Genomic DNA, 25,570 nt, shown 5'->3' with positions numbered 1-25,570 from the left:
GTTTCCGAAGTGGAGTTCCTTCTGAAATCCTTCGGAAAGTCTTCCCAACTGCTGTCGAGAATGAGGCCCAATATTCCTACCAAATTTCAAATAAAAATTAAAGCTGCAAGCAGCGTTGAACGGGCCCGAGCACGTGCACGCGTCGGAGAAGGCGCTGGTCGATGGCCGACATGCACTGCACAGCCGTCCGTCAAGCGTAGAGCCGTGAGAATGCCACGTACATCAAAACATCACACCAATACAGCGCAAAGAATAAAGAAAGCAACGTTTCCAACCACCAACAGGTGGCGCTTTAGGCGAGTGGCATTATAGGCATATGTCTGTGTTCAGGCTGGGTCCAGCGTCCACCCTATGAAGTTTGGTCAGGATCGGACAATGTGCGATGTTTCCAACCACCAACAGGTGGCGCTATAGGCGAGTGGCATTATGGGGATATGTACGCGTTCAGGCCGGGTCCAGCGTCCACCCTATGATTTTTGGTCAGGATCAGACAATGCAGGCAGGAGTTTTAAGTGACTTTGTGGTTTTGGCGAGCACTGGCGAGTCGTAAAGGTTTGAGGGTCTGCCATGCCCACACCTTTGAGATTTTGAACAATCCCTCAATACAATTTGATCCCCCATGGCTGAAAAGTATCCTGACCAAGTTTGAAGGGGTTTCCATTAAATCTGTAGGAGGAGTTCAATCAGATGCGAGGTGTGAAAATGGCGAGCACTGGCGAGTAATAAAAGTTTGAGGGTCTGCCACGCCCACACCTTTTGAGATTTTGGACAATCCCTCAATACAATTTGATCCCCCATGGCTGAAGAGTATCCTGACCAAGTTTGAAGGGATTTCCATTAAATCTGTAGGAGGAGCTCGATCAGACGCCAGGTGTGGAAACAGAGTGACGATTCCAACCACCATCAGGTGGCGCTATAGGCAAGTGGCATTATAGGCATATGTCCGCGTTCAGGCTGGGTCCAGCTTCCACCCTATGACGTTTGGTTAGGATCGGACAATGCAGGCTGGAATTATAAGTGACTTTGCGTTTTGTGGTGAGCACCGGCGAGTCGTAAAAGTTTGAGGGTCAGCCACGCCCACACCTTTGAGATTTTGGAAAATCGCTCAATACAATTTGATCCCCCATGGCTGAAGAGTATCCTGACCAAGTTTGAAGGCTTTCCATTAAATCTGTAGGAGGAGTTCGATCAGATGCGAGGCTTGGAAACAGGCAAAAACAAGCAACCATTCCACTCAAAATTGCCGACTTCCTGTTGACCTGCCACCATTTCGTCAATACACTTTTTGGTGCGTCTGGGCATGACAAAAAAGTGTACTGATTTTTTTTTTGCTATGCCAAACTAACCCCAATGCATAGGGGTATTTGCAATCTTCTAGGTGGCGCTACAGAGCCATTTTGCCCCGCCCCATAACATTTTCAACGTAAAAGATCTTAGAATTCCCGGCATAACATCCATACCAAATTTGGTGAGTTTTCAAGCAATTTAAAAAGAAAAAGAGGAATAAACAGTAGAAAAACAATAGGGCTTCGCTGCTTTCAGCAGCTCGGGCCCTAATAATGTAATTTAGAGAAGGGGACCCCAACCTTTTTTGCACCACCGACCGGTTTAATGTAGGCAATTTTTTTCACGGACCGGATTCAAGGTGTTATTTTCCATGTCATGTCATTCATTCATATTGATGTGAATCAATCAATTGCACCCGCGAGGCAAGCGCAAGTCTGATAGAATGGAGTATACCAAAGCTAACATTAACGTGAGGTGTTAACTTGCGACCAACACCATTGTATTACGAATGTTAAGTGCATGAAAAATACAACTCAACATAACCCTGAATCAGGGCTTGGTCTCCATGTGCCAAAGCAGTTTTGAAGGCTTTATTGGCTTTTTTGCTAGCTTGTCGCCACATATTATACAGAGCGAACTTGGTACGTGAGAATCACCTGTTGCGATAAACCTGTATTTTAAGTATGACTCCTGGTATTGTCTGTTAAAAGAAGCTTTCTTTTTTGGAGGTTGTAGGCTCCTCTTCTGGCTCCTTAGTGGGCCTTTTCACCTTTGCAAAGAAGCCCTCCAAAGACTATAGTTTTGTACTAATTTTCGCTAGTTTGCGGGCTCATTTTTTGAGTGACGTATCACGTGAACGAGACAAGCGTCTTGACGTGACAAGAGGCACAGGCGAATGTTACGTCCTGGAAAATCCGGTCGTTTTTGAAAATAAAACACCTTTCAGACGCTAATAATGAATACATCGCAAATTATATAAATAATTTTTTCTTTCTGCACGGCCCGGTGGTTGGGGACTGATTTAGAGCATTTATTTGCAGAAGAATGACAATTGGTCAAAATAGCTAAAAAGATGCAGTTTTTTCAGATCTTGAATAATGCAAAGAAAACAAGTTCTTATTATTTTTTAAACAACACAATACTATTTTAATAACTTCAAAAATGAGAGGGTTACATTTAGGCGGGAGCTACATGAGGCAATTATAAGCGAGTTACAAGCTTTAACTGGGTTAAACGCGATTTGGGTTAAATTGACGCATGTATCCGGGGCTAGTGACGCAGCAATCCTCCACCACCGAAAGGCTGGCCTTCTAAACATCACCCACATCCAAGAAGCCAATAAGACGAACGTAGTCGAATTAACAACCAATCGCCATTAAGGCCAGCCCTAAAACATTGGGTCGTTCATCTAATGTGACAATAGCTAACGGCACAGTTTTAGTTAAAGCGTCTGAAAGTGGATTGTAAGTATGCAGATTGTTGAGTGAAACCATATTAATATAATATTTGTCTTCTCGGTTTTAGTTCTCAAATGTAAATATAGATGCAATGGATTCAAAATGAATCTGAGCGTACTAGCTTTCTACCTTACATTTTCATCCTTCCTAGCCATCGTACCCTAGCTGGGTTAACCCATCTAGCTTACAAACTAGCTACATAGCTAACGATTTGTGTCAGCATTTTGTCAATGTGGATGTTTTTATTATGTTCGAATGTTGGTGATGAGCGTGCGAGCGATGGGACATTGCGCACTTGAAGTAAAAGCTTCTGAATACGCCTCAGCATCATTCGTTGACGTTGAAGCAAACGTTCAGTGTTGCGGCTCGCAAGATGAGCAATGTGAAATCTAGCGAGGCGGCTAGCTAGCTAAATTAAAACATGCAAGATGTGTGTCTGTTTAGTGTGTCTATTGTAAACATACCTCTGTCTCGTGATGTATTGCAAATCTGTGTGTGGTTGTTATTGTAAGTAGGCTAGTTGACGAATGTGACTCTGCATGTCATTAAATATTTGTGTGTGCACAGGCTGTTTGCCTATCCCATAGATAAGAATATTACAAATAAACTTGCTCCAGATACGTTCGTTTTCTTTGTACCAACCTAAGCACGACATGGAATAACACTGCACGAAATAACTAGGTAGCAAATAAACATTCGATTATGGCTAACGGTAAATAGTTTACCCCTTAACCTGTTTATTTCAGAAACAAGAAAATGTCTGGAGCGTTGTTTCCAAGCTTGGTCGCCGGTTCCCGTGGATCCTCTAGTAAATACCTGGTTGAATTCCGGGCCGGGAAAATGACTCTGAAGGGGAGCACAGTTACCCCCGACAAACGGAAGGGCCAGGTCTACATCCAGCAAACGGACGACTCGCTGATTCATTTCTGCTGGAAGGACCGAACGACTGGAAACGTGGATGATGTGAGTGCACCATCGATACATTTGGCACCTGTCAAGATGAAGTCAGGGCACACGTTGTACCACGACCAGTCATAATTTCTAAGATTTTGAGTGATCTAGTCCTTGGCCTTGGTTCTTGTAAACAAAACATTTCCAAACAATTTCTAGTTCATGACTGAGAAGTTACTATTTAGGAGGATTGTCTAATCTGATGAATTTGGATAAAAGTGTCTGTTAAAAACCTGACTTTTATTTCCCCTACAGGACCTTATCATTTTCCCTGATGACTGTGAGTTCAAACGGGTTCCTCAGTGTACCACCGGACGTGTGTACGTGCTCAAGTTCAAAGCTGGCTCCAAGCGGCTCTTTTTCTGGATGCAGGTAAGGAAGGCCCACAGTTCTCACTGAAAACAGAAACATGAGGCATCGGCTGTTTAAAATGTTTGTCCACCTCTGGCAATGCCACACTTAGGAGCCCAAGACGGATAAGGACGAGGAGTACTGCAGGAAGGTGAATGAGTACCTGAACAACCCACCCATGCCTGGAGCCCTGGGCAGTGGGGGCAGTGGCAGCCATGACCTTTCCGCACTGGGAGGTATGGTTGGGGAGCTGTGGTCTCTGTCTGTTTTTTTTTTTTTTAATTTAATTTATTCTCAGTGTTTGCGTTACATTATATGGTTGAGCTCTATTTTGGATCTCAAAACACTGTAACCTGCTCAATACATATCTTTTGAAGTTTAATTGCATTTATTTCGGACAGGGTTTGGGAAGTTTACTATACTTTACTAATGTAACTATTTGAATTACTTCATAGTTCAAAGTAATGTAACTTATTGCATTTGATTACTTTTTAATTGGCTGGCTTTGAGGTGGTGCAAATTCAAATAAAAGAGCCAATAAAAAGCAGAACTCAAAATGTCAGCACATAATGCGAAATGAATAGAGCCTCACTAGATGGCAAAAATATGCAAAGCAATAGAACTCTTTAAAGCTTTTTACCAACAAAAATATATATGGATATAATCCCTTTGTTATCACCAGCATTTTGATAAGGAACTGTTTCTAATTGAATTACATATTTTTTCTCAGTAACTATAATGGATTACAATTACATTTATTTAGTAATTTATTTGCGCAACTCTGTTACATGTAACAAGTTACTCCGACCCTAATGGTGGAGGCCCACTTCAGTCACATGTGTAATTGAAATGGATCCTAGCCAGATCCATTGGGTTGAGTAGGGTTGTACACTAAGGCTGAATCCCATTTCTCCCCCTACCCCTTCGTCTTTCCCCTTCCCCTCCGTTTTGCGCGTTCATGTGGAGGGGTAGGGCTGTCCCAATTCACGTTAAGACAGAGGGGTAGGGGAAGGGGAAGCACTTTCTACCCCTCCAAACGGAGATTTTCCGAGGGCACACTTCAAACGGAGGGGTAGACTGATTTCCCTCAATGCATTGCGAACCCGTGATCATTAAAGAAAAAACATCGCGCGAGTCCATTTAAAAATGTCGGAAACAGCAGGGAAAGCATCACACAAATGAAAGTATTTTCTTTGTAATTCATGATTTTAAAACTTGTTTGATGAAATGTTGCATTGTGTAAATAACAGCTGCAGGCGCCATGTTTGTTTATGTCTGGTGAGTGACAGCTGTCGCTCTCCGGTAACGTAACAGCTGACGCTTCGTACTGATGACGTACGTAATTGTTGAAGTGCTATCCCAATTCGAAGGGCTGGCGTTTCAACCCCTTCGGCTACCCCTCCGTTTGAAAAAGCGAAGGCGAAGGGGTAGGGGTAGAGATTAGAAATGGGATTGGGCCTTAAGATCTCTTTTTTCCTTCTAGGAGAAGGTGGATTACAGAGCCTTTTGGGTAATATGAGTCATAATCAGCTGATGCAACTGATTGGACCTTCTGGGCTAGGAGGCCTTGGTGAGTAACTGCTTTCACCCTGTATTCTTAATGGCATTTCCCAATCATATCCTTTTCTCTAATACAACACATTGTGCTATAGGATGATTATGAAACATCTCTCTCTATCTATGGATCTATCTCTCTCTCTCTCTCTCTAGGAGGCCTGGGAGCTTTAGCTGGTCCAGGCTTGGCAAGTTTACTGGGTAGTGGAGCTGCAGCCACCAGCAGCTCCTCATCTAGGTACAACTACTTCTACTGATTTCATAGCACTCATATATTTACGTTGATGTTTTTATGTCTTATGTTTGTTTTTTTAAATGAGTAACAGTTCCATCTTGCAGCAGACCGTTTATACTGTATTGTAGTGTCTTTATTCTACTGTCTTTCCCCCCTCCCCCAGCTCCCGCAGCCAGTCCACTGCCGTCACACCCTCCTCGACCTCTGCCACCACCCGCCTGGGCTCCGCCCAGGTGCCCACCACACCCACCACCCCCTCGGCCACCACCGTAGCATCTCCAGCCGCTACGCCCACAACACCATCAGGCCCTGCCGCGGCTGCCGAGGCAAGTAGCCCCATCCAGCTGAGCGATCTCCAGAGCATCCTGGCCACCATGAACGTGCCCGCCAGCAGCCAGGGAGGTGAGGGTGGAGGCAGGGCCTCATTCTGCATGTTTAAGGACCGCTCACCTATGAAGTGTCTCTTCAACCCAGATTCTTTCTCTCTCTGCTATTCCTTGTAGGTTTTTCAAATCAGTTGTTTAATGATTCAAATTCTTCTTTTTTTTTTAACCCACTAACTTCACTGCTGTCATACATGACTGTGAAGCACCAGTATTTGATAGGGTCATCTAGGGAACAACTTACAGGCAGGTGACGCATGATCTGCAATAGGTGGACCAACGCAAGGCCTTCCTGGAAATGACAAACGTTCTCCTTTATTTAGTTAGAAGACACTTTTCTCCAGATATACATTTTCATCAGTATGTGTGTATCAGTACATAGCCTGAATGTCATAGTCATGTAGAAGGCCAGCTGCTGAATGATATTTGAGTTTATACTGGCATAATTCTTCTGTAATATTGAAATGTTTTGTCAAATGAATGTCTGTGAAGTGTAATTGCCTGAGTGTGTGATTTCCTGTGCAGTGGATCTGGCGAGTGTATTGACCCCTGAGGTGATGGCTCCCATCCTGGCCAACGCTGAGGTCAGGCAGAGACTCCTGCCCTACCTGCCGTCGGGAGAGTCCCTACCGCAGAGTTCAGATGAGCTCAACAACACACTTACGTCACCACAGTTCCAGCAGGCAAGTGTGCATGCACACACACACACACACACACACTTGCGTTCCCACACATATAGTCACCCACAATAAACAAGGTATGTTTTACCTACACATTTACACACAAGCATACATTCCTTCCCATAGTTATGACATGTTTGCCCAAAGTTCCAGCAGGTCACACCCCCATCCCGGCTGCTCCAGCAGATCGGTCCCTTTCCCACAGAGCAAACTGCCCTCTCTTGAGCTTTAGAAAGCCTTTAACTATGAAGAAAAATGGTCAAATCCAGGATTAAAACACTTCAACCTACAAAGTAGGCCCTCACAGTTAAACTGTGCACAGAGGCCCCCAGACGGGTCAGAAAGGGTCAGTAGGTTAGCAGTTTGCCGGCATAGAAAGGTCATCCCATACCATACCAAGGGTGCTCATTTTCTCCAGAAAAGAACTGTAGAGAATGATTCAGTTGTTTGATTTTGTGGGTGTGAAAACTGCCGCAGGGTTAACACTGCATGCAATCAAACATTCTGGAAATAAATCACAGTCTTACAAAACTTGAATATAAAAGCCTGTGTTTTTAAAGATGTCTCTTCCTGAGAATATTGGCTTTTTCTTAATTTCACCAGCATATGAATATGACTTGGACAGCTATACAGTCAGGTTATGTGCTACTGCCATACAATTAAGTTCAAATGTTGTATTTTAATTCATTCCTAGATTTCTATTACCCCCAGTAAGTGGATATTTGAATAAGCCCTGCCGCTTCAGTCTGATCTTTAGTCCGTCACACTAGGCCATCGCTGCACTTGATCATATGATGAGCACAGAAATTCCTTAATTTTCTTGGGTTTTGAAGTATGACAGTGGCCTGTTGTAGCTGACTGTGTTCCTCTCTTCCTGCCTAGGCTATGGGCATGTTCAGCAGCGCACTTGCATCGGGCCAGCTTGGGCCACTCATGAACCAGTTTGGTCTGCCCTCAGAAGCAGTGGACGCAGCCAACAAAGGAGGTTAATGTTCATCTCCATATTGATTTATTCAGTATTTTATGGATGTTAACTAATAAAAAACATGACTGGTCCATATGGCCTCGGACATGTCGTTATCTGAATAGAACTTAAGAGTGGCTGCTGGTTGAGGTTAGACACGATTGAAATAGTTAGCTATTTTAAACATATCCTAACCTAAGCGTTGCTTTCTCTTCTCTCCTGACAGACGTGGAGGCGTTCGCTAAAGCTATGGAGACTGAGCCTAAGTCTGACCAGGACGGTGACCCTAAAGACAAGAAGGACGACGATGAAGACATGAGTTTAGATTAAGCCCTTCTCTTATCTTTTATCTGGCTTCTGTCATTTTATCCTCCTTCCTGTCCTTTTTTGAGAGTTTCAGTGGATCCTGATGAAGTGTTCCAAAATGACATGTTCATGTGTGCGCTCCTAATAAATAAAACTTAAGTGATATGGGTGCATGTGATTGTTTTTGTGAGTGATTCAGTGTATTCAGCAAATGTAATGTAACTGAACCGTGTGATGAATGCTAAACTAGTTTAGACAAGTTCTCATAAGCATCGTCAAAATACCATGAATCCCCAATATCTTATAGATAAATAAAATGAAAATGAAGAGACTTTGCACATGATGAACAGTCAGAAAATATAATTCATTATTTTGGAAATAATGGAGTGAATTACAAAAAGGCATCACTCATGGCGGCCCAAAAACACAAATGTTGGGTTTGTTTTCTTTTCAAAAATACATTTAGGGAAGAAAAACGCACACACACACAAACACAAACAAACACCCACACACCATGCTTTACAGCAGTACAAAGTAGACAGACTCGGTACGTATTCACAGTGATCCTCACAGTGCAGTGACCTTCGTAGAAAGCTTGGGTGCAAACTGTGGTGTACAAACAGAATAGAATATTACAAAGAGTTCTAGCATTATGTTCTACGTCAAAGATTTGATGTATAGTCAAGGCCGTCAGCCTATGACCTCTTTATCCCCTATCTCACAAATCTAAGAAGCTAAAATGCCGGCCGGTGACGGGTCAAGAGAGGAGATGGTGAGGAGAATAATTTTTTTTTATCAACATGACGGTATTACACAATGCTTTCAGAACTAGATGCAACCAAAGGCAAGTCAGTCAAAGTACACAGAACATTACAACGGCAAACGCTTTTTGACATCCTTTGAAAATATTGGAATCTTAGGCACTTCCCACAACAGAAAAATGCTCACAGTGTATGCTTCAGGACAGGCAGTTACTTCAATTTGGAAACAATGGATTGGCAATAAATACACATAGAAATACACGGCTAGTCAAACACATGGCACTAGATATTTTCACAAGATCCCACCCTCACATCCCATAAAGCACACCAAAAGCCTTATTTAGTACCAGAGTCAGTCAGTGATGGGCTCAACCAAACTTTTAAAATAATATTTCAATAAATTACTGTTAAATACAACCATATGAAAGTACCTGAGAAAGCAATAAGATAGTTGTGACATCAGAACAAATGATTTGACAATCAGGCAAAAACCTATTGCCATCTCCACTAGATGGCGATCAAGTGGTTTCTATGTATGAGTGAGTACCATGGAAACAGACAAAGAAAACAAATACCTGTAAATGGATAGAAAAAAAAACCTGGATGGATCTCTGCTAAGTTTCTTGCTGTGTGCAAAATCTCTGAAGAGGAAGAGGTACAGAGTGGTCTTTACTCTGACATCTTGGCACGACACTAAAAATGTTTTAGTGCCCCTAAAATGTTCAAAAGTGCAGAATAACAAAAAAAAAACTCCTACACACGGTGTACCTTTAACTAAAGAAAGGGAACCATAAATTCTATTGTAAATTCAACTACACCAAATCACCAATACAAAAGACGCTGCTTTAGCAGGATGTGCTAAGATTTGCTGATGATGGGTTTTCTGAGTAATATTGTGCTGTGTACAATCCACGCTGTAACACAAGACACACACACACCCACACACAGGTTTAAATACAAGTCACTGCCTACAGTCACCAATAACAGGAAAGGTTTCACATTCAGAACACATTAGAAGCTACTGATGTACATACATTGCTGTAACCTTGTGGCACATAGAAGACTAGCTGTGTCATTGAAAAAGTTCATGAATTCCAACATTCTGATTGTTTTTTTTTACTCTTAAATCTAAGACCCTTATAAGTTATCCTTGTGCAAAATGTAAGACGTTCAATGTTTTTTCCATAAATGTAAATAGTAATATATAGAAATGACCCACAAATGTAAAGCTACTTGTCTTATATCAATAAAAAGATATATCGACAGTCACAGAGGGGAAAAAATACAATGTTCATGATCGGTATTAAAAAAACGTACTGATGACTCTTAAAGCATTGTAAAGAAAAATAGTTCTATTTTTTTTTTTTAAGTCCTCAATTTTGCTGTGCTCAGACAGTCTACAGATGACTCTGGGCAAAAGACACGAGGATGACAAGATAATGGAGAATAAGTAGAACAGGCGGCACGATGAATGTGCTCATTAAATGGCATCTCTAACATAGAGCGCTTGGCTGCATACGCATCCGAATGCCACACACGCCCCCAGGAGAGGCCCAGAACAAAGAGTAGAAACACACACACACACACACACACACACACACACACATCCTCTCACACACATCCTCTCACACACATGCGTGCGTACACACACACACTTCCTTACAAACACATTAAGTCGCACGCGGACACGCACGCACGCACACAGCTGTACCAACATTACACCACCAGACCCTACATTACCGCTGGCCATTGCAGATCAGACAATGAACCTTTAGAAGTTAAAGCCAGGGGTCTCTCTCCCCTGATCCATTAAACACACTGCTGATAAGTCAAAATCAGTCAAACAAGGACAGCCGCTCATCAATAAACCTGTCTGAGAGCATTTCATATGCAATTCATTAATCATCTAGGAGAGACCTTAAAAGAAATAAAAACATTCTATCTGAAATTGATATGCTGATGGCAAAAAGGCCATGGTGGCCACAGTCACTGTGTCTCTTGGAGATGATATGTAAAGACTGTTCATTTGATTAGGACTTCAAAAGCACTACAGTGGATGCGGAAGACCGTAACATCAAATTGAGACGATCTGTCAATGTTCTGATTTCAGAGGAAACAATCATGGTCAGGTGTTCTGGGGGACGCAGCTAGACCTTCAGCGCCAGGCGACGGTAGTGTGGCATGACTTTGCTGTCAGGTAGATACAGGGCCATCTCCAGGGCAACCAGAACTGTAAACTCCAGAGGAATCAGCTCCCGCCGATTGATACGGAAACGTTCCTCAAGTTTCTGAAGGAGAGAGAGAATAAGAAAAGAGAAGAAAAAAAGAAAGAAAGAAAGGGGACAAACAATTACAGAAGTGAAATCACACTCTGCACAAAATGTGCCCACGCGGTTGAACATCATGTGCTGCTCCTTTCTTATGGGACACACCAGTTCAACACGCTGCACCCTGACCAGAGATCAAACTGTTCACTGTGTGCCACTCCTCACCAAACACAGAGATCACAAACACATGTGAAAGAGGAACTTGCTGTGTGTTGGAGTTCATGTGTGGCAGGGAAAAAAGCTTCCTGTGGCTTTTTTCTTTCTATCTGTCTATTTATACCTATATACACAGTTTATGTCGTTTTTCTATTTCATGTAGAAAAGTGTAAATTAGTTTTTATTATTTCACCAGGTTTTTATTGCCCTTAGCTTGTCTGTTCTCTCCCTTGTATGTCGCTTTGGACAAAAGCGTCTGCTAAATGACTAAATGTAAATCTATTTAACTTTATATGTAGGTGCCTGATCACATACAAAATCACAGCCAATGAAAAAATAAGCAGTTTAAATTACCCCATGGTCTTTTGCTGGTTGTGCCTATTTTAAATCATGTATAGGCAACTTAAATACTTTAATAGTATAACACACGAAAATAAGTCATGTGAAAGGATCAGTTTAAGAGAAAATTTGTTTTGAATCTGACAACCAGCAGGGCACACCGTTGAGACCTTTCAGGAGGTACACTACGTACAACACACACACACACACACACACACACACACACACACACACACACACACACACACACAAACGTCGACTCACATCAATGAGCTGCTTGACCTCATGCTTCTTCAGGTCACTGCTGATCTTTGCGGCCAGCAGGACGCAGGCGGCCGACACCAGCTTGCGATTGTTTTTGTTCAGCCGGCCCTGCAGCACCAGCTTTTCAAAGTACACATAGGCCATTGCCGTCGTAACTGGCTGCAGGCCACACTCGTCACTCACCGCACGCATCTCCCTCTTCAGGCTTCAGGACAAGAGGAGAGGAGAGGATGAGAGGGGAAGAAAGGGAATAAAGGGGTGGGGGGGGGGGGTGTAAGAGCGGGTCTGAATGGGGACTGTTCTTTGGAGGTTAATGTACTGCACCACTGGAGTGCTTTTAGCACAAGTCATCACCACAGCCTCGACTAGTTAAATTATATAACGCCGTCTTAAGTCTGGCCATCACCCTTAGAGTTGCATCATAAATGTCATCGGAATATGACCATTGCTTAAGAATGTTTGTGTTTTCTTTTTCATTAGGTTATCAACATCCTTGTCAATATCCTGACATTTCTACATGTCTACTGTGGTTCATCATTCTTGTCTCAATCAATCTTCAGTGCATTTGTTCCAGAAGCCTTACTGTGGTTAAAAAGGTGCTCACTAAACACAGAAAGGCAAATGCCAGTGGTCAAGTGGTACCTTCTGATTTTGCTCAGGGTCAGTCTGATGTGGGGAAATTTCTCCTTGAACGTCTCGTTCATGTCCTTCTTCAAGTCCGACGGCTTCACATACTCAATCACGGTCGTCTGAAGGAGAGAAGAAGGCTTCATTGTACAAAAAGTCCTAAACCGTTCCTGGTTTATGACTGCATGACGTGCACTCTGGAATAAGCCTTTCCTAATAGCTCTAGTTAATGTTGATGTGTTGCTGGGTAACATGTTCAGTCTCTCTTGGCCCTGGCAGCAGTCATGTGGCTTTATCAGTCAGCACAGGTCTCAGGGCTGCATCAGTACCCAAGGCTATTCTGGTGCAGCCTAACAAGCACTGGAATGAGATGCCACCAGACACTGGAATGCAATTCTACAAGGAATCCAACAATGCATTCCAGTTCTACATTCTAGTTCTCTGCTCTGGGCCCTAGTGAGCTGTGGAGGTTGATGCTGGTGCAGTGGGCATGAGGGGCTCACCACGTAGGAGGCGAAGATCAGCACCCTCTTATGTTTGCCACAGGGCCACTGCGGGTCACTCAGGAGATTGGGGTCGTAGTCGCCCAGTTCATCCACACCTAAAGAGAATTCAGCTCATATATATCAACTCCAATCACACATCATGAGGACATTTGATTTAGACACCTCAGACTCCATTTATAGGACGTTTCTCTGTCAATGAACTACAACCTAACAATGACATGACATTACATCAAAATGAAATTAATCAGTTGTATTAAAGATCAGGGTATCTAAATTTCTGGTAGCCTTTCTGGCAGGCATTCTTCAGATTATGGTTGCCTGAAATGAATTAGACAAACATTAACAATCATCATTAATATCATTATGCATCTTAGTAAAGTTTGCACTTTTTCTTGATGGGTTGCCTGGAGTGGAACTGCTTTGTGGCCTACCACAACATCTACAGCGATGATGACTACACAGAAAGAAGGCGCCTGTCATTTGAATTGTATTGATTTTAAACAGCAGAACAGAGACTTTATTATTGTTAAGACGCATCGAGAAAACCCGAGCACTTGGTTCAATCCTGCCCGCAACTCATGGCCTACAGGAAGGTGGGCACGAGACTAGAGAGACTCTTGTAATTTTATAGTCTACAGATGTTTTACATCAATTATTAAGTGGATTTTATGCCGCCGGTGACCAGGAAACAAACGTGCCCTAATGGCCTTCCAGGTCTCCCACAATATAATATCGCATCAAGAATGCATGCATCCGCCGATCTGGAAGACAACGTGTTGCAACTCGCCAGAGGATTTACCATGTGGAAACTCTGAGTCAGTTATGGGAACACTTCGTTTCCGCAGTTCTGTTCAGTGACCATAACCCTGCATAATATACGCAATATGCCCTCCGGTTTTCAAGGCAAGGAAATGCATTTCTTCACAGATGGTCTCAAAAGGAGTGCTTTCGGCATTTCTGAAGATGACATTAACAACTAGAAAATGCATTTCCTGAAGGAAATACCAGTGCATGAAATGCAAAAGTTAAGAAAGAACGAATAAAAGAAAAGTGAAAGAAGGAAGGAAGAAAGGAAAGAACAGTAAAAGAAGGAAAGAAGAGTTGAAGAAGGAAAGAAGAAAGGAAAGAAGAGTGAAGAAAGGAAAGAAGAGTGGAAGAAAGAAAGAAGAGTGAAAGAAGGGAAGAAGAAAGGAAAGAAGAGTGAAGAAAGGAAATTAGAGTGGAAGAAGGAAAGAAGAGTGGAAGAAGGAAAGAAGAGTGGAAGAAGGAAAGAAGAGCCGAAGAAGATAAGAAGAAAAGAAAGAAGAGTGAAAGAAGGAAAGAAGAAAAGAAAAAGGTAAGAAGAGTGGAAGAAGGGAAGAAGAAAGGAAAGAAGAGTGGAAGAAGGAAAGAAGAAAGTAAAGAAGAGTAGAAAGAAGGAAAGAAGAGAGGAAGAAACAAAGTAAGGAAAGAAGAGTGAACAAGAGTGGCTCTGGATAAAGACAGTAAAGAGAGAGTGAAAATATTGAAAGAAGGAGAAAAAAAGAGTGAAGCAGAGAGATGGAGTGTGTGAGAGAAAGTAGAGTGAGAGTGATAGAGAGAAAAAAAGTAGAGTATGGAAGGTGTCTATTAATATTCCTAGTTATACAGTTGAATGGAGAGGTACAGAGAGAAGAGGACCCTTGGAGGCTTGCCGCAGGTGTCAGTGAAGCACAGGTGCAAGCCAGTTTAATTACCCTATTATGATGTCATAATGGCCCAATGTAAGTCAATGGGAAAATTTAGATTCGTTTTTCTTTAATAACTTAAAAAGTATAACGTTTAGAAAAGTGAAAAATACATAGCATAAGTGTCCTTTACAACAGGGGTCCCCAACCTTTTTTGCACCACGGACCGGTTTAATGTAGGGAATTTTTTCACGGACCGGCTTCAAGGTGTCATTTTACACCACTTATTAGTCACGTCATCAATTCATATTGATGTGAGGCAAGCGCGAGTTTGATACAATGAAGCCCGGTCTGCTCATATACACAACAGCTAACATTAACGTTAGGTATTACGAACGTTAAGTGCATGAAAAATACAACTCACCATAACTCTGAATCAGTGCTTGGTCTCCATGTGCTGAAGCAGTTTTGAAGGCTTCATCGGCTCGTCTGTTAGCTTGTCGCCACATATTAAACAAAGCGGACTTCGTGCTTGAGAATCACCTGTTGCAATAAACCCATATTTTAAAGTAGCCTGTGACCAGTGGCGGACCTACCATTGAGGCGAACTAGGCAACTGCCTTAGGCCCCCACCCAGCAGAAGGCCCACGATAAATTGCCCACCCAGGCACCGATGGGATGGCCAAAGTCTATAACCAACCGGCCCTCCCGCAAATATTGTTCGTTGCGACAGTTTTCCTTGCTTCACCGAATATATAATATACCTCTAATGATAACCAACGGGAACCACTGTCTGCTATTTATACTACTCCTAGTGACGTGTATTCACACTCATGGTTACTATTTTCTTACTATTTTCTAATCTCCTCCGTCAGTCTTACTATGTTTATTTGTTATTAAATGTCAATCACTCTAGCCTAATACTTGCGTGTCTCGCTCGTAGACACCTTTAACACCCCTACACACACACATAATCACACACCCAGCATGCAACACTACCATTACCACTGATGTTTTCACCCCATCGTATGAAAAATGTATGTCATTTCTACAATAAAGTTCAAACCAGTGGCGGCGGACCTTAAGGGCGATTGTGGCGACGAACTGCTTTCAGGAAAAGGAGATTTTTTTTCTCTGTCGGCGTACTAATTAAGATAAATTGACAACAAAACAATTAGGATTTCCTACACCAAATGTATCGATTCAACAGGTTTCTACAAAGGGTGGAACCCTACATGCAAGAATTGGAACAAAAGAAAATCATGGCTAGCACGCTGTGAAGTGGCTAATGCGGTCTGTATTTCTTTATTTGTAGGCTACCACTGTCACTTTTCATAGGTTGTACAGTGTGAATGTTCGCTTTTTGCCCTAACACTGAGTTATTTTCTTTGTGAAGACTTATTTAGCTTTTGTAAGCAAATACTTTCGAGATCAGTCAATAAATATAGTTGGTTTTTACTTATATGTTGCCCCCTTCTTTACGTTGTCACTGGACATATTTTATGTGTCCTGTAAAGCTATGTTGCATCATACAACATTTGAGACATGTGGATAATGAAAAAGTGGGATAATTTAATGTGGAGCCAAATCATGTTTGCTTATGAAGGCTCCTGAATGCAACTTTCATCCATATAACTAGCTACTGTAGCTATGTAGGTAGAGGGGAAATATTTTGATTGTGTGCTGCCATCTACTATACAAAAAGGTATTGCTGTATGAGTTAATCAGCCTACAAAAAAATTGATATTGCTTAATGTAGGTCGCCCTAATCATTATCAAAAAAATTGTGTACTCTTTCTCTGCTGACATGTATTCCTAAAGGCTCTGTAGTTATACATATAGGCCTAACCATCTGATACTAGCCCAGAGTTAAGCATATTCATCTAGCAAACTATACCTACCTTGGAGTGTTACAATAGCCAGTATCATTTTATTCCATGTGTCCATCCAGGCAAATTTGTGGATCCAAATGTTATTAAAAAACATATATAATGTTATTTCTTTGTAATCATCCAAAATTATGTTAAGTGTATGGGTATTTTGCATACATTGAGCGGGCAACGCGCCGTATATTAAGTGGGCCGCTCTGACAGACAACTCCCGGGCCACTTTTTCCCCCCAGTCCGCCCCTGCTTTGAGGTGGCCCTTTTTTTTTTTTGCATTAAAAGTACGGATGAAGAGGGCCCCTGGCTATGTTCGCCTTAGGCCCCCAAATGACTAGGTCCGCCACTGCCTATGACTCCTGGTATTGTCTGTTAAAAGAAGCTTTCTTTTTTTGAGGTTCTAGGCTCCTCTTCTGGCTCCTTAATTGACCGTTTCCCCTTTGCAAAGAAGCTCTCCAAAGATGTTTGTTTTATTACTAATTTTCGCTAGTAGGCTATGCGGGCTTTTTTTTTTGAGTGACATATCACGTGAACGAGACAATGTCTTGACGTGACAAGAGGCACAGGCGAATGTTACGTCCGGGAAAATCCGGTAGTTTTTCAAAATAAAACACCTTTCAGACTCCAATAATTAATACAGCGGAAATCATATAAATTATTTATTCTTTCTGTGCGGCCCGGTAACAAATACCTCACGGACCGGTACCGGGCCGCGGCCCGGTGGTTGGGGACCAATGCTTTACAAGACCTACGCGACAAAGTTTGAATGAAGTTTCTACGTTACGCGGTTCGAGCTGAATTAATCGCAGAAAAAGGTAAGAAGAAGAAGAAAATGCCTAGGAATAACAAGCATTTCATGCACTGTAATAAACAATAGCATTTAACTCCTTCGCGTGTCAGTCTCATATACATAGATAATTACATGTACAACCTGAACGGCTTCTCATAGTGGAACATTACGTCTATAAGGTGCACTATTTTGCATTGAATGCTGGTGTGGCAGAGGACTCTGGCATCAAACACAACCCCAACTAGTACCTTTCCGATTAACGCGTAAACTTCCTAGAGGACAAAAAATAGCCCAACGGGAAAGCTTGAATGCCTCGGGACGTCTAGCTAGTGATTTTGCGTCATTAGGATAATAACTAGGAAGGATAAGTCCAATCTGAACTAAATTAAACAGATGAACAGAAACTCTTGCTCTCCAAGGGTGTTGCTGACGTACCCGTATCCTGTCCCACTGTGCTGTTGAGGCGCGCAGGAGTGAAGCCTTTCTGGCCGTTGCTGCGGTTACAGGACTTGGGCGCCTGGCCTGTGCTGGCGTCAGGAGGGCCGGTGCTCTTCTGTCTCACAAGGGCATTCGTGGGCAGCAGGAAACGGGCATATGATACCGTCTGAAGGGCAAAGAGAACAAATACACTCATTCATCAATAGACGTCAATGGACACTTCTGCATCAATAAAAATAGTAATTTCATGTCTATTTCAAGAATTTCTGGACTGTGAGAGCAGACAATTTATTGGCAACCGAAACCTGTCAGCCAGCTGAACCTTGGTGCTGATGCTACCATGTTCTACAGTGGTGGAGTTTCTACTGCCTGTGTGGGCCCTGACTGAACATGGTAATTATTGAATAACTCCCTTATTACTGCTTTAATAAAATGTCTGCTGAGGGCAGGTTTAACACTCAGCTGATGGATGTTTTATTACAATATATTTTCTTTTGAGCTGCCAGCTGGGGACCCCGTGACAGGGCCACAGGCAGATTGGCCCTCAGCTGAGTCATAACCCCACAAACACAGCTTGAGTGGAACAGAGTTGGGCCCAGAGATACGGGGCCTAGAGCTTAAATAATGGAATGCCACATTCTCAGTATGGATCATTCACATAGGCAGGAGGGCAATGTGCTTAACCCTAAGCCACAATCACAATATCAACTAAGCTGCACACAAGTAAACCATAGGTGGCAGAGTGCTGCAAAGCAAACACATTTTTTTCACATTAGGGAGCTCAAATTCTAAAAATTAATTCTGTTAGGGAGGGAGGTTTTGGTCTAGATCCTGTATGAATGACCTACTGTAGTCACCAGCAACAACATTACTGTGTTGGCTATCTCTCTCAGTGCTGTGTTGGCTATCTCTCTCAGTGCTGTGCTGACTATATCTCTCGGTGCTGTGTTGGCTATCTCTCTCGGTGCTGTGTTGGCTATCTCTCTCGGTGCTGTGTTGGCTATATCTCTCTGTGCTGTTCTGGTTATCTCTTGGTGCTGTTCTGACTATCTCTCGGTGCTGTATTGGCTATCTCTCCGTGCTGTGTTGGCCATCTCTCTCGGTGCTATGTTGACTATCTCTCTGTGCTGTGCTGGCTATCTCTCCGTGCTGTGGTTGCCGGGTGGCTTACCTTCCCAAACGCCCCCAGCTCCACACCCTCCAGCCCAGGCACCATGTCTGAGACGCCTGCTGACAACTTCCTCGGTCTCTGGGCCTCCAGTTTGGGGTCACTGGGTAAAGGAAAATAAAAACAAAATAGAAACAAAATAGACAGGGGGGGGAAAAGCACAAAAGACAAAAAAAGGGAAATTAGATGAAAAGGAAGGATGAAGGGAAATGAAAAGGATAAGAGGAGAGGAAAAGGGAAAACCAGTGCGAGTTAGGCACACAGGCTCAGAAGACTAGAACAGTGAGGAGGGAAATTGTTATTTCTGCAGTCTACCTCAGGCAATCATTCTATTATTGATACTGAAAACACGTGGTAAAGTGAGCATAAAATCACTGTTAATTTACTGGTCTGAATATTACTAAAAGGTTAAAAGACTGTGACTGTATCCCCTGACTGAGAGGCCCATCATGAAGGAGGTCATGCAATGCAAAGGTCATTCTCCAGCATCTTCACTAGCCTCCAAAATTCACTACTTTACCCATTCTAGAATAATGACTTCTTTGTGCAAAACTTTCAAAACACGCTCACCCCACAACAATGGCCATTCACAGGATTTCATCAAAACAGGTCAACTGAATAATGACCTACTATGGAGGACACTAGCGCCCACAAGAGTATACAAAAGTTGTATAATGCAGTGTTGCTGTGTGTGTGCTTTTTTTTAACAGTAGATTTTTTTCAGTTAAAGGGTTTACATGCAAAACATTAGAGGGTAGATTAGTGTCCAGCATCATCTGAAAGGAAGAGTCAGTCTGGTTATTTCAGGGCATCTCAGCCGTGCCGACAGGGAACATGAGGACCACTTGCACCAAAGGTTGATCAGGGGGTGAGCTGTTTAGATGTTCAAAGGTGAGATCACAGGGAATGAACCACTCTTGCTTTCATTACACAAGGCCTTCCTGTTGCAGCCTCAGCAGTGTTAGGCACTTTGTTTTAGTCAAGATGTTTGTGCGGTGGGTGTGTGTGTGTGTGTTTTGTTTTCATCCTGTGAGGGTGCTGCTGTTGTTCTGTGGTGTAATCTGTACCTGAAGTGAAAGCTCTCCCCATATGGCAGAATAGAGAAAGCGGCACACAAAGACCGCTTGGCACATATCAGCACAATCCTGCAGAACACACACACACATACACAAACACATAAATACACACACACAGCACGTACAGACAGAACAAACAGTGTCAGTCCTCCTCTACGAGCCATGCTGCTGCATCCACACCACAACACATAACATGAGCAGACTCCATTTGGCCCAGCCATAGGTTCCCTCCACAAAGACGTGCAGCATCAACACAAACACTCAGCCCGTCACGGTACTCTCAAAGCCTCCTCTCAGGACATGGCACCATTGAACATAGCCAAACACTTTTCAGCCTGCACACTTCAAGCATGTCAGTCCCACCAGCCCGGCCCACCTCCAAGGGGTCCCTCACCCAGGCACCAGCTGTCAGCAGCAGCAAATGAACTCATATTCTGACCCACTCAGCTTGGCTTCATGGGCACAGGTTACATAACAGCGGGTCACCACACATTAGAGCCAGGTCTTATACAATGCCACCCGCTAATCTCACAAAATCTCACTCTGATATCTGCCCAATTGAGACTCAGGACACGTGACAGTGACCTTGAGAAAAAGAAAACGAATGGTCTACTGCAGATGACATTGAGGGGGGTAAACTGCTTTGCAGATGACGGGAAACTATGCATGCAGGAAACATACAGGAAACTGAATTATTGTCTGTGAAGCTCTGTGGGTGTTTTTTGTGTGACTGACTGCAGATGCATGCTTTGATGGCAACTTTTCACTGCTGGGCTTTGAAAAATACCTTCACATAGCTTTCACGTTGACTCATGGTTAAACTGCAGCAGCTTGAGAGTCTAGGTCCATCTGACACATGTGGCATTGCGTGGCTGGCAGACAAATAAATAAATCAAATAGTCTGTCTGCAACCAAGTGGTGACCGAACTGTCTGTAAATAGTGCAGTTGACGACGTTGCGTTTCACACCCCAATTTCACGCCAACACATTTGTCATGTTGAATCAGCACGATAAGAAGAGCGCCCATCTGCAAACAGGGGCTGGATCACAGAATAATCCGGAAGGACACTTGAGAAAGAGACAGAGAAATGCACAGGAGAGCAGTGAGAAGAGCCCACAGACTCACATCAATTTATTTCAGTCGTGTTCTCCTTTACACTCCTTTGGGGTGGGGAAGGCAGAGGATATTCCATTTCACTCTCACTCTGTTTCATTGCTCCGGCGTGGCGTGGTTCTATTTTCAGTGGACTGGCCTCGCTGGCGTTTTGATTCTTATCAAAGGCTGATTTAATTCTCTGGCAGAAGCCTCACAGCAGGCGGGCGAACCTGTTTCCATGTCAGTCTGTTAAAGGGGGCTAACAGAGTTACCCGTAAGTGAGAGGCCGTTACTTATGACTGCCTTATTAGATTAGGGAGGAGCTCAAAGAGGCTTGTTGTGCCGCATCACCTTAGAGGAGATTGTGCTGGGATCCTTTGCCTGGGTTTCCATGCCTGTGGGTGCTAGACACGGCAACCAGCAGCCGCGGGGCACACTTCACAGCTTTTCAGTGTTTGACCAAGCTATGAGCTGCCTCTATTCGTTGTGTTTATAAGGATTCAAATGGGCCTCACTCCATCCCCTCCCCTTGGTGTGTATCTTTTCCCCCTCATCACACACACACACACACACACACACACACACACACACACACACACACACACACACACACACACACACACACACACACACAAAAGCACCCACCTGCTGCCTCGAGTGTCATACTGCCTCATATTCTTGATGAAATGGACCTTCTTGGCCGCCCTGGGCCCAGGAGAGCCTGACTGGGTTCGTGTACTGTGAGGATGACAAATCAGATGAAAAGGTCACAAACTACGCCACAGTGTATATCCAAAAGGTACCATGCATATCATGTTGGCCTAGAGCTAAAACTGAGAAAGCTTGATCTGAAACGAATGGATTTAGGTCCTACATTTGAAGGTGTCATCCCCTTTAAAAGAGGACTATTTGCTGGCTCTCATAATCCAGCACCAAAGGGAGAGTTGAAAGACTGTGTGCCTTGGAGAGGAATGATCATGCGCGGCACCAGCTGGAAGTACATCAGCCTGGCATCAATCACTCAGGGACAGATCTTACATAAGAGGTGTTAATCTTCCGGTCGGTGCATACTGGGAAGCGAGGTTGGTGGGATAGTGAATTTAAAACAGAGAGCAAAGGTTGACAACAGTGACCTTAAAGCTGATTTGAATGTTTATTTTTTTTAATTAAAGGGAAATGCAAGGACTCAACAAAACAACTGGCCCAAGGCCCCACACAGTTGACACCACTGTCCGCAAACAGTAATCATGGTAACTATGCATCCAAGGGGGATTAAAACTCTCAGCTTTATCATTGCAAACACTAGAAACGCAGTTGTTATGGTCACACAGAGGGATAATGACTTTGCTTCCATTATTAAGCGCCTGCTGACCAGGTGATGCTAGGCTCCCCTGTCAAACATTGTCCAGGAATTCTGCTTCTGCAAGCTTTGATGTAGAGCAACTGTAGAGCATCAAAGCAATTTATTGGAATTTCCATTTTTTTATAGCTCTGGCCTAAATTGGCATTTGTTCCCTGAAATACTGATCACACATTTACCATCAAACAGCCTATATTTTACGTACATTTGTTTAGTAGGGATTATTTTAGGCACACAAAATAAATTAGGTGAGGTAAATGTGAGTTGAAGGAGCATGACACAAACACGGTGAATTAATTGTATACCTCATCCCTCCCTATTGTTATCCCAACCTCGGGTCTAATCACATCCACATGTAATATACAAAATTAAATAAGTATGGAGAAGAGTGGGAGAATGACAAAATTGTAACTTCTTGAAAGGTAATCTGAAATGACAGGCTCGGTTTTACCATTTCAAACAGCTGCGGAAATAAGGAATTGACGGTTAAGCACGAATCCCTGCAAAAGCGCAAGTTACGTTCCAAGGTCACAAAACAGAGAGAGATGGCATAATATTTCATGTTATCATGATTATTTTTCATACAATGGCACACTTCAACACACCAGTTTTGAATACGCGTATCTTTGTTAATTGAATTACTCAATTTGGAAACTGAAACTACCTGTCGAATGTCAGGACTAAGCGAAAGTAACCCGTAATCTATATAACGTTTTTAGGTAACAGGTAACTTAAACTATTGTCAGGTTTGTGTGGAAGTATACGGACTAGCTGACAAGGTTATCGGGCAAAACAATAATGATTTTAAGGGAAAAGAAACGGGAGACCACTTGTTTACACCTAGGCTAACTTATCAAGTCAATGGCATTACTAGAGCAAACGGAAATACACGATAATAACATAGTTAATCGTAGATCATTTAAAAGTCAATGGAAGAAGCGGTTTAATTAAAAAATATCGAATTATTAGCCCAGCCTGGCAACATGTCCCCGCATAGTATTCGTTTCTGACAGCACAAACAAAGAGAAGCCGCTGCATCATGTAGACGTGGTAGATAGCTAGCTAACTAGCAGCAGTAGCTTTAAGAAGCGAATTTCAACATGACAAACCAAGACAATAAAGATGTCAGGGAGGACAGCTTTCTAACAATATCAGGGAACCGTTGGACCTAACCAATCTGTTGACAGTATACATACCTTTGACGGGGATCTGGAGGCATGGAGTTACAACTCTGAACGGAGGTCAGAGTAGGCGATTTGCTAGCTGCCAGGAGGGGATTCTGGGGTCCAGAGGTCGGGGAGAGAGGGGATACCTGAGACGACAAAGGGTCTGTCTTTCCACTTTCAAACAAGCTCTCACTGACGTTACCACCAATCCCGGGAGATGGCAAAAACAAAACAGGTGGAAAGGTGTTAGTCCTCGGTAAAGGGGTAGTAACGCCCCCGCTAACTGAGGTTGACAGCTGGGTGAAGGTTCCGTAGCTGCTTGTTGTCGACATCGGTCCAACCACTGAAGCTCCGGCGTCCAGACTTCGGTGCTCGGCTGCTTTAGGACATGGGTTACCATTGTTCAAAGGGAACACTGGTTTTCCATCTAAAGATATGTTGGTTAGGAACAAAAGTGCTGCCTGCCTCCGACGCGAATCTTTACTTTTCCGCAGATGTACTTTGTGCGATTTAGTAGCATTTGTGCCTGTGCCACAGTGTGGACCGCAAGCTGCGGCCGCCATTCTAGAGTGTGAAGACATACGTTCAAACACAGACAGACAACGATGAAGCCGGCGAGAGGACCTGTGCACGCCCACTTTGTGCTTATTGGTCAAAATTGCTGTATTATGCAAGTATTTTAGGTCTTTAAAAAGACGATTGGCTGTCGGCTCTTTGTTCATACATTTGTAACAAAGACTTAATTACTAAGTCTATGGCGGGATACATGAATACATTTTAGATCTAGCCACAACACTAGAGTGGGAGGTTCTTTAAAATGATGTGAATATGTTAGGTTTTAAAATCATGTACAACTGCCATGACAGGTGTGACAGTAATAGTTTGAAATCACTTACCTTGTATGAGCACACGAAATGTAATTAAGGTAATTGAAGAAAGGCCTACAGGCTTACCAATGGTACACTCACTTCAGTGTTTTTTCAGATGTGAATGAGTGGCTTGTGCCGAAGGTGAATGTAACATGAACCTGCTCTAGTCTTTCCTGTCTGAATTGCCCTTAGGCTTCACAGCAATAACCCATGAATTTATCTAGCTAAAACAGACATAAGTAATTACTTGAATATCCTCTTTTGTAATCGTACACCACTATGTCCCCTTGGGCCCCAGAGTGCATTTGCATAACAGCTGGCACACACCGGCTGGATCAACTTTGCAGAGTTACAGTGCATTTCATAAGTATTCACCCCTTTGGATGTTTTACCCTTTTATTGCTTTTATAAATCAATCATGGTCAATGTGAGTTGGCTTTTTTTGACATTTTTTTTCTCCAAAAAAGCCCTCTTTAATGTAAAAGTGAAAACAGATTTCTATCTAGTAATGTAAATTAAATACAAATATGTAATGTAAAATAAGTGAGTGCATTAGTATTAAGCCCCTTTAAAGTGACTGACCTTATTCATCAGAGGTCGGGCCAATTGGCGCTAGTAGTCTCACAATTAGTGAAATGGGGATCAGTGTGCAGTGAATGTGTCTCAAGTGATTGTAGTATAACGACACCTGTTTCTGGAAGGTCCATTCACTGGTTAATCAGTATTCCTAGGTACCATTACACCATGAAGACAAAAGAACACTCCAGAGAAAAAAGGAAGGGTACAAAAAAACCTGTTCCCCGGGTTCTTCACCAGTCAAACTTTATGGAAGAGAGCCACTGTTGAAGAAAACTCATACAAAATATTGTCTAAAGTTCACCAAAAGGCATGTGGGAAACTCCATGGTCAAGTGGAAGAAAGTTCTGTGGT

The 25,570-nt window shown here is 43.0% G+C and overlaps 2 protein-coding genes across 2 annotated transcripts; one reads left to right on the top strand and one right to left on the bottom strand.

Annotated features, from left to right (window-relative positions):
* Positions 1-2,731: 2,731 nt before the first annotated feature.
* On the top strand, positions 2,732-8,192 carry LOC308377314 (proteasomal ubiquitin receptor ADRM1-like; the record flags this gene model as incomplete). The annotated part of the gene is made up of 10 exons (XM_080853895.1): positions 2,732-2,750; positions 3,491-3,707; positions 3,951-4,067; positions 4,159-4,282; positions 5,536-5,616; positions 5,757-5,838; positions 5,999-6,243; positions 6,744-6,901; positions 7,781-7,883; positions 8,089-8,192. The coding sequence occupies exons 2-10, from the start codon at positions 3,501-3,503 to the stop codon at positions 8,190-8,192; spliced, it is 1,221 nt and encodes a 406-aa protein (XP_080710021.1). The 5' UTR covers positions 2,732-2,750; positions 3,491-3,500.
* A 2,624-nt stretch (positions 8,193-10,816) lies between these two features.
* On the bottom strand, positions 10,817-24,352 carry cables2a (Cdk5 and Abl enzyme substrate 2a; the record flags this gene model as incomplete). The annotated part of the gene is made up of 9 exons (XM_080853391.1): positions 10,817-11,217; positions 12,016-12,220; positions 12,658-12,764; positions 13,146-13,243; positions 17,903-18,071; positions 19,077-19,176; positions 20,141-20,218; positions 21,891-21,983; positions 23,802-24,352. The coding sequence occupies 9 exons, from the start codon at positions 24,350-24,352 to the stop codon at positions 11,077-11,079; spliced, it is 1,542 nt and encodes a 513-aa protein (XP_080709517.1). The 3' UTR covers positions 10,817-11,076.
* Positions 24,353-25,570: the final 1,218 nt, after the last annotated feature.

The sequence above is a fragment of the Sprattus sprattus genome (genome assembly GCF_963457725.1).
Source record: "Sprattus sprattus genome assembly, chromosome: 16".
Taxonomy (NCBI): Eukaryota; Metazoa; Chordata; class Actinopteri; order Clupeiformes; family Clupeidae; genus Sprattus; species Sprattus sprattus.
This window is presented reverse-complemented; position numbering and strand designations above follow the sequence as displayed.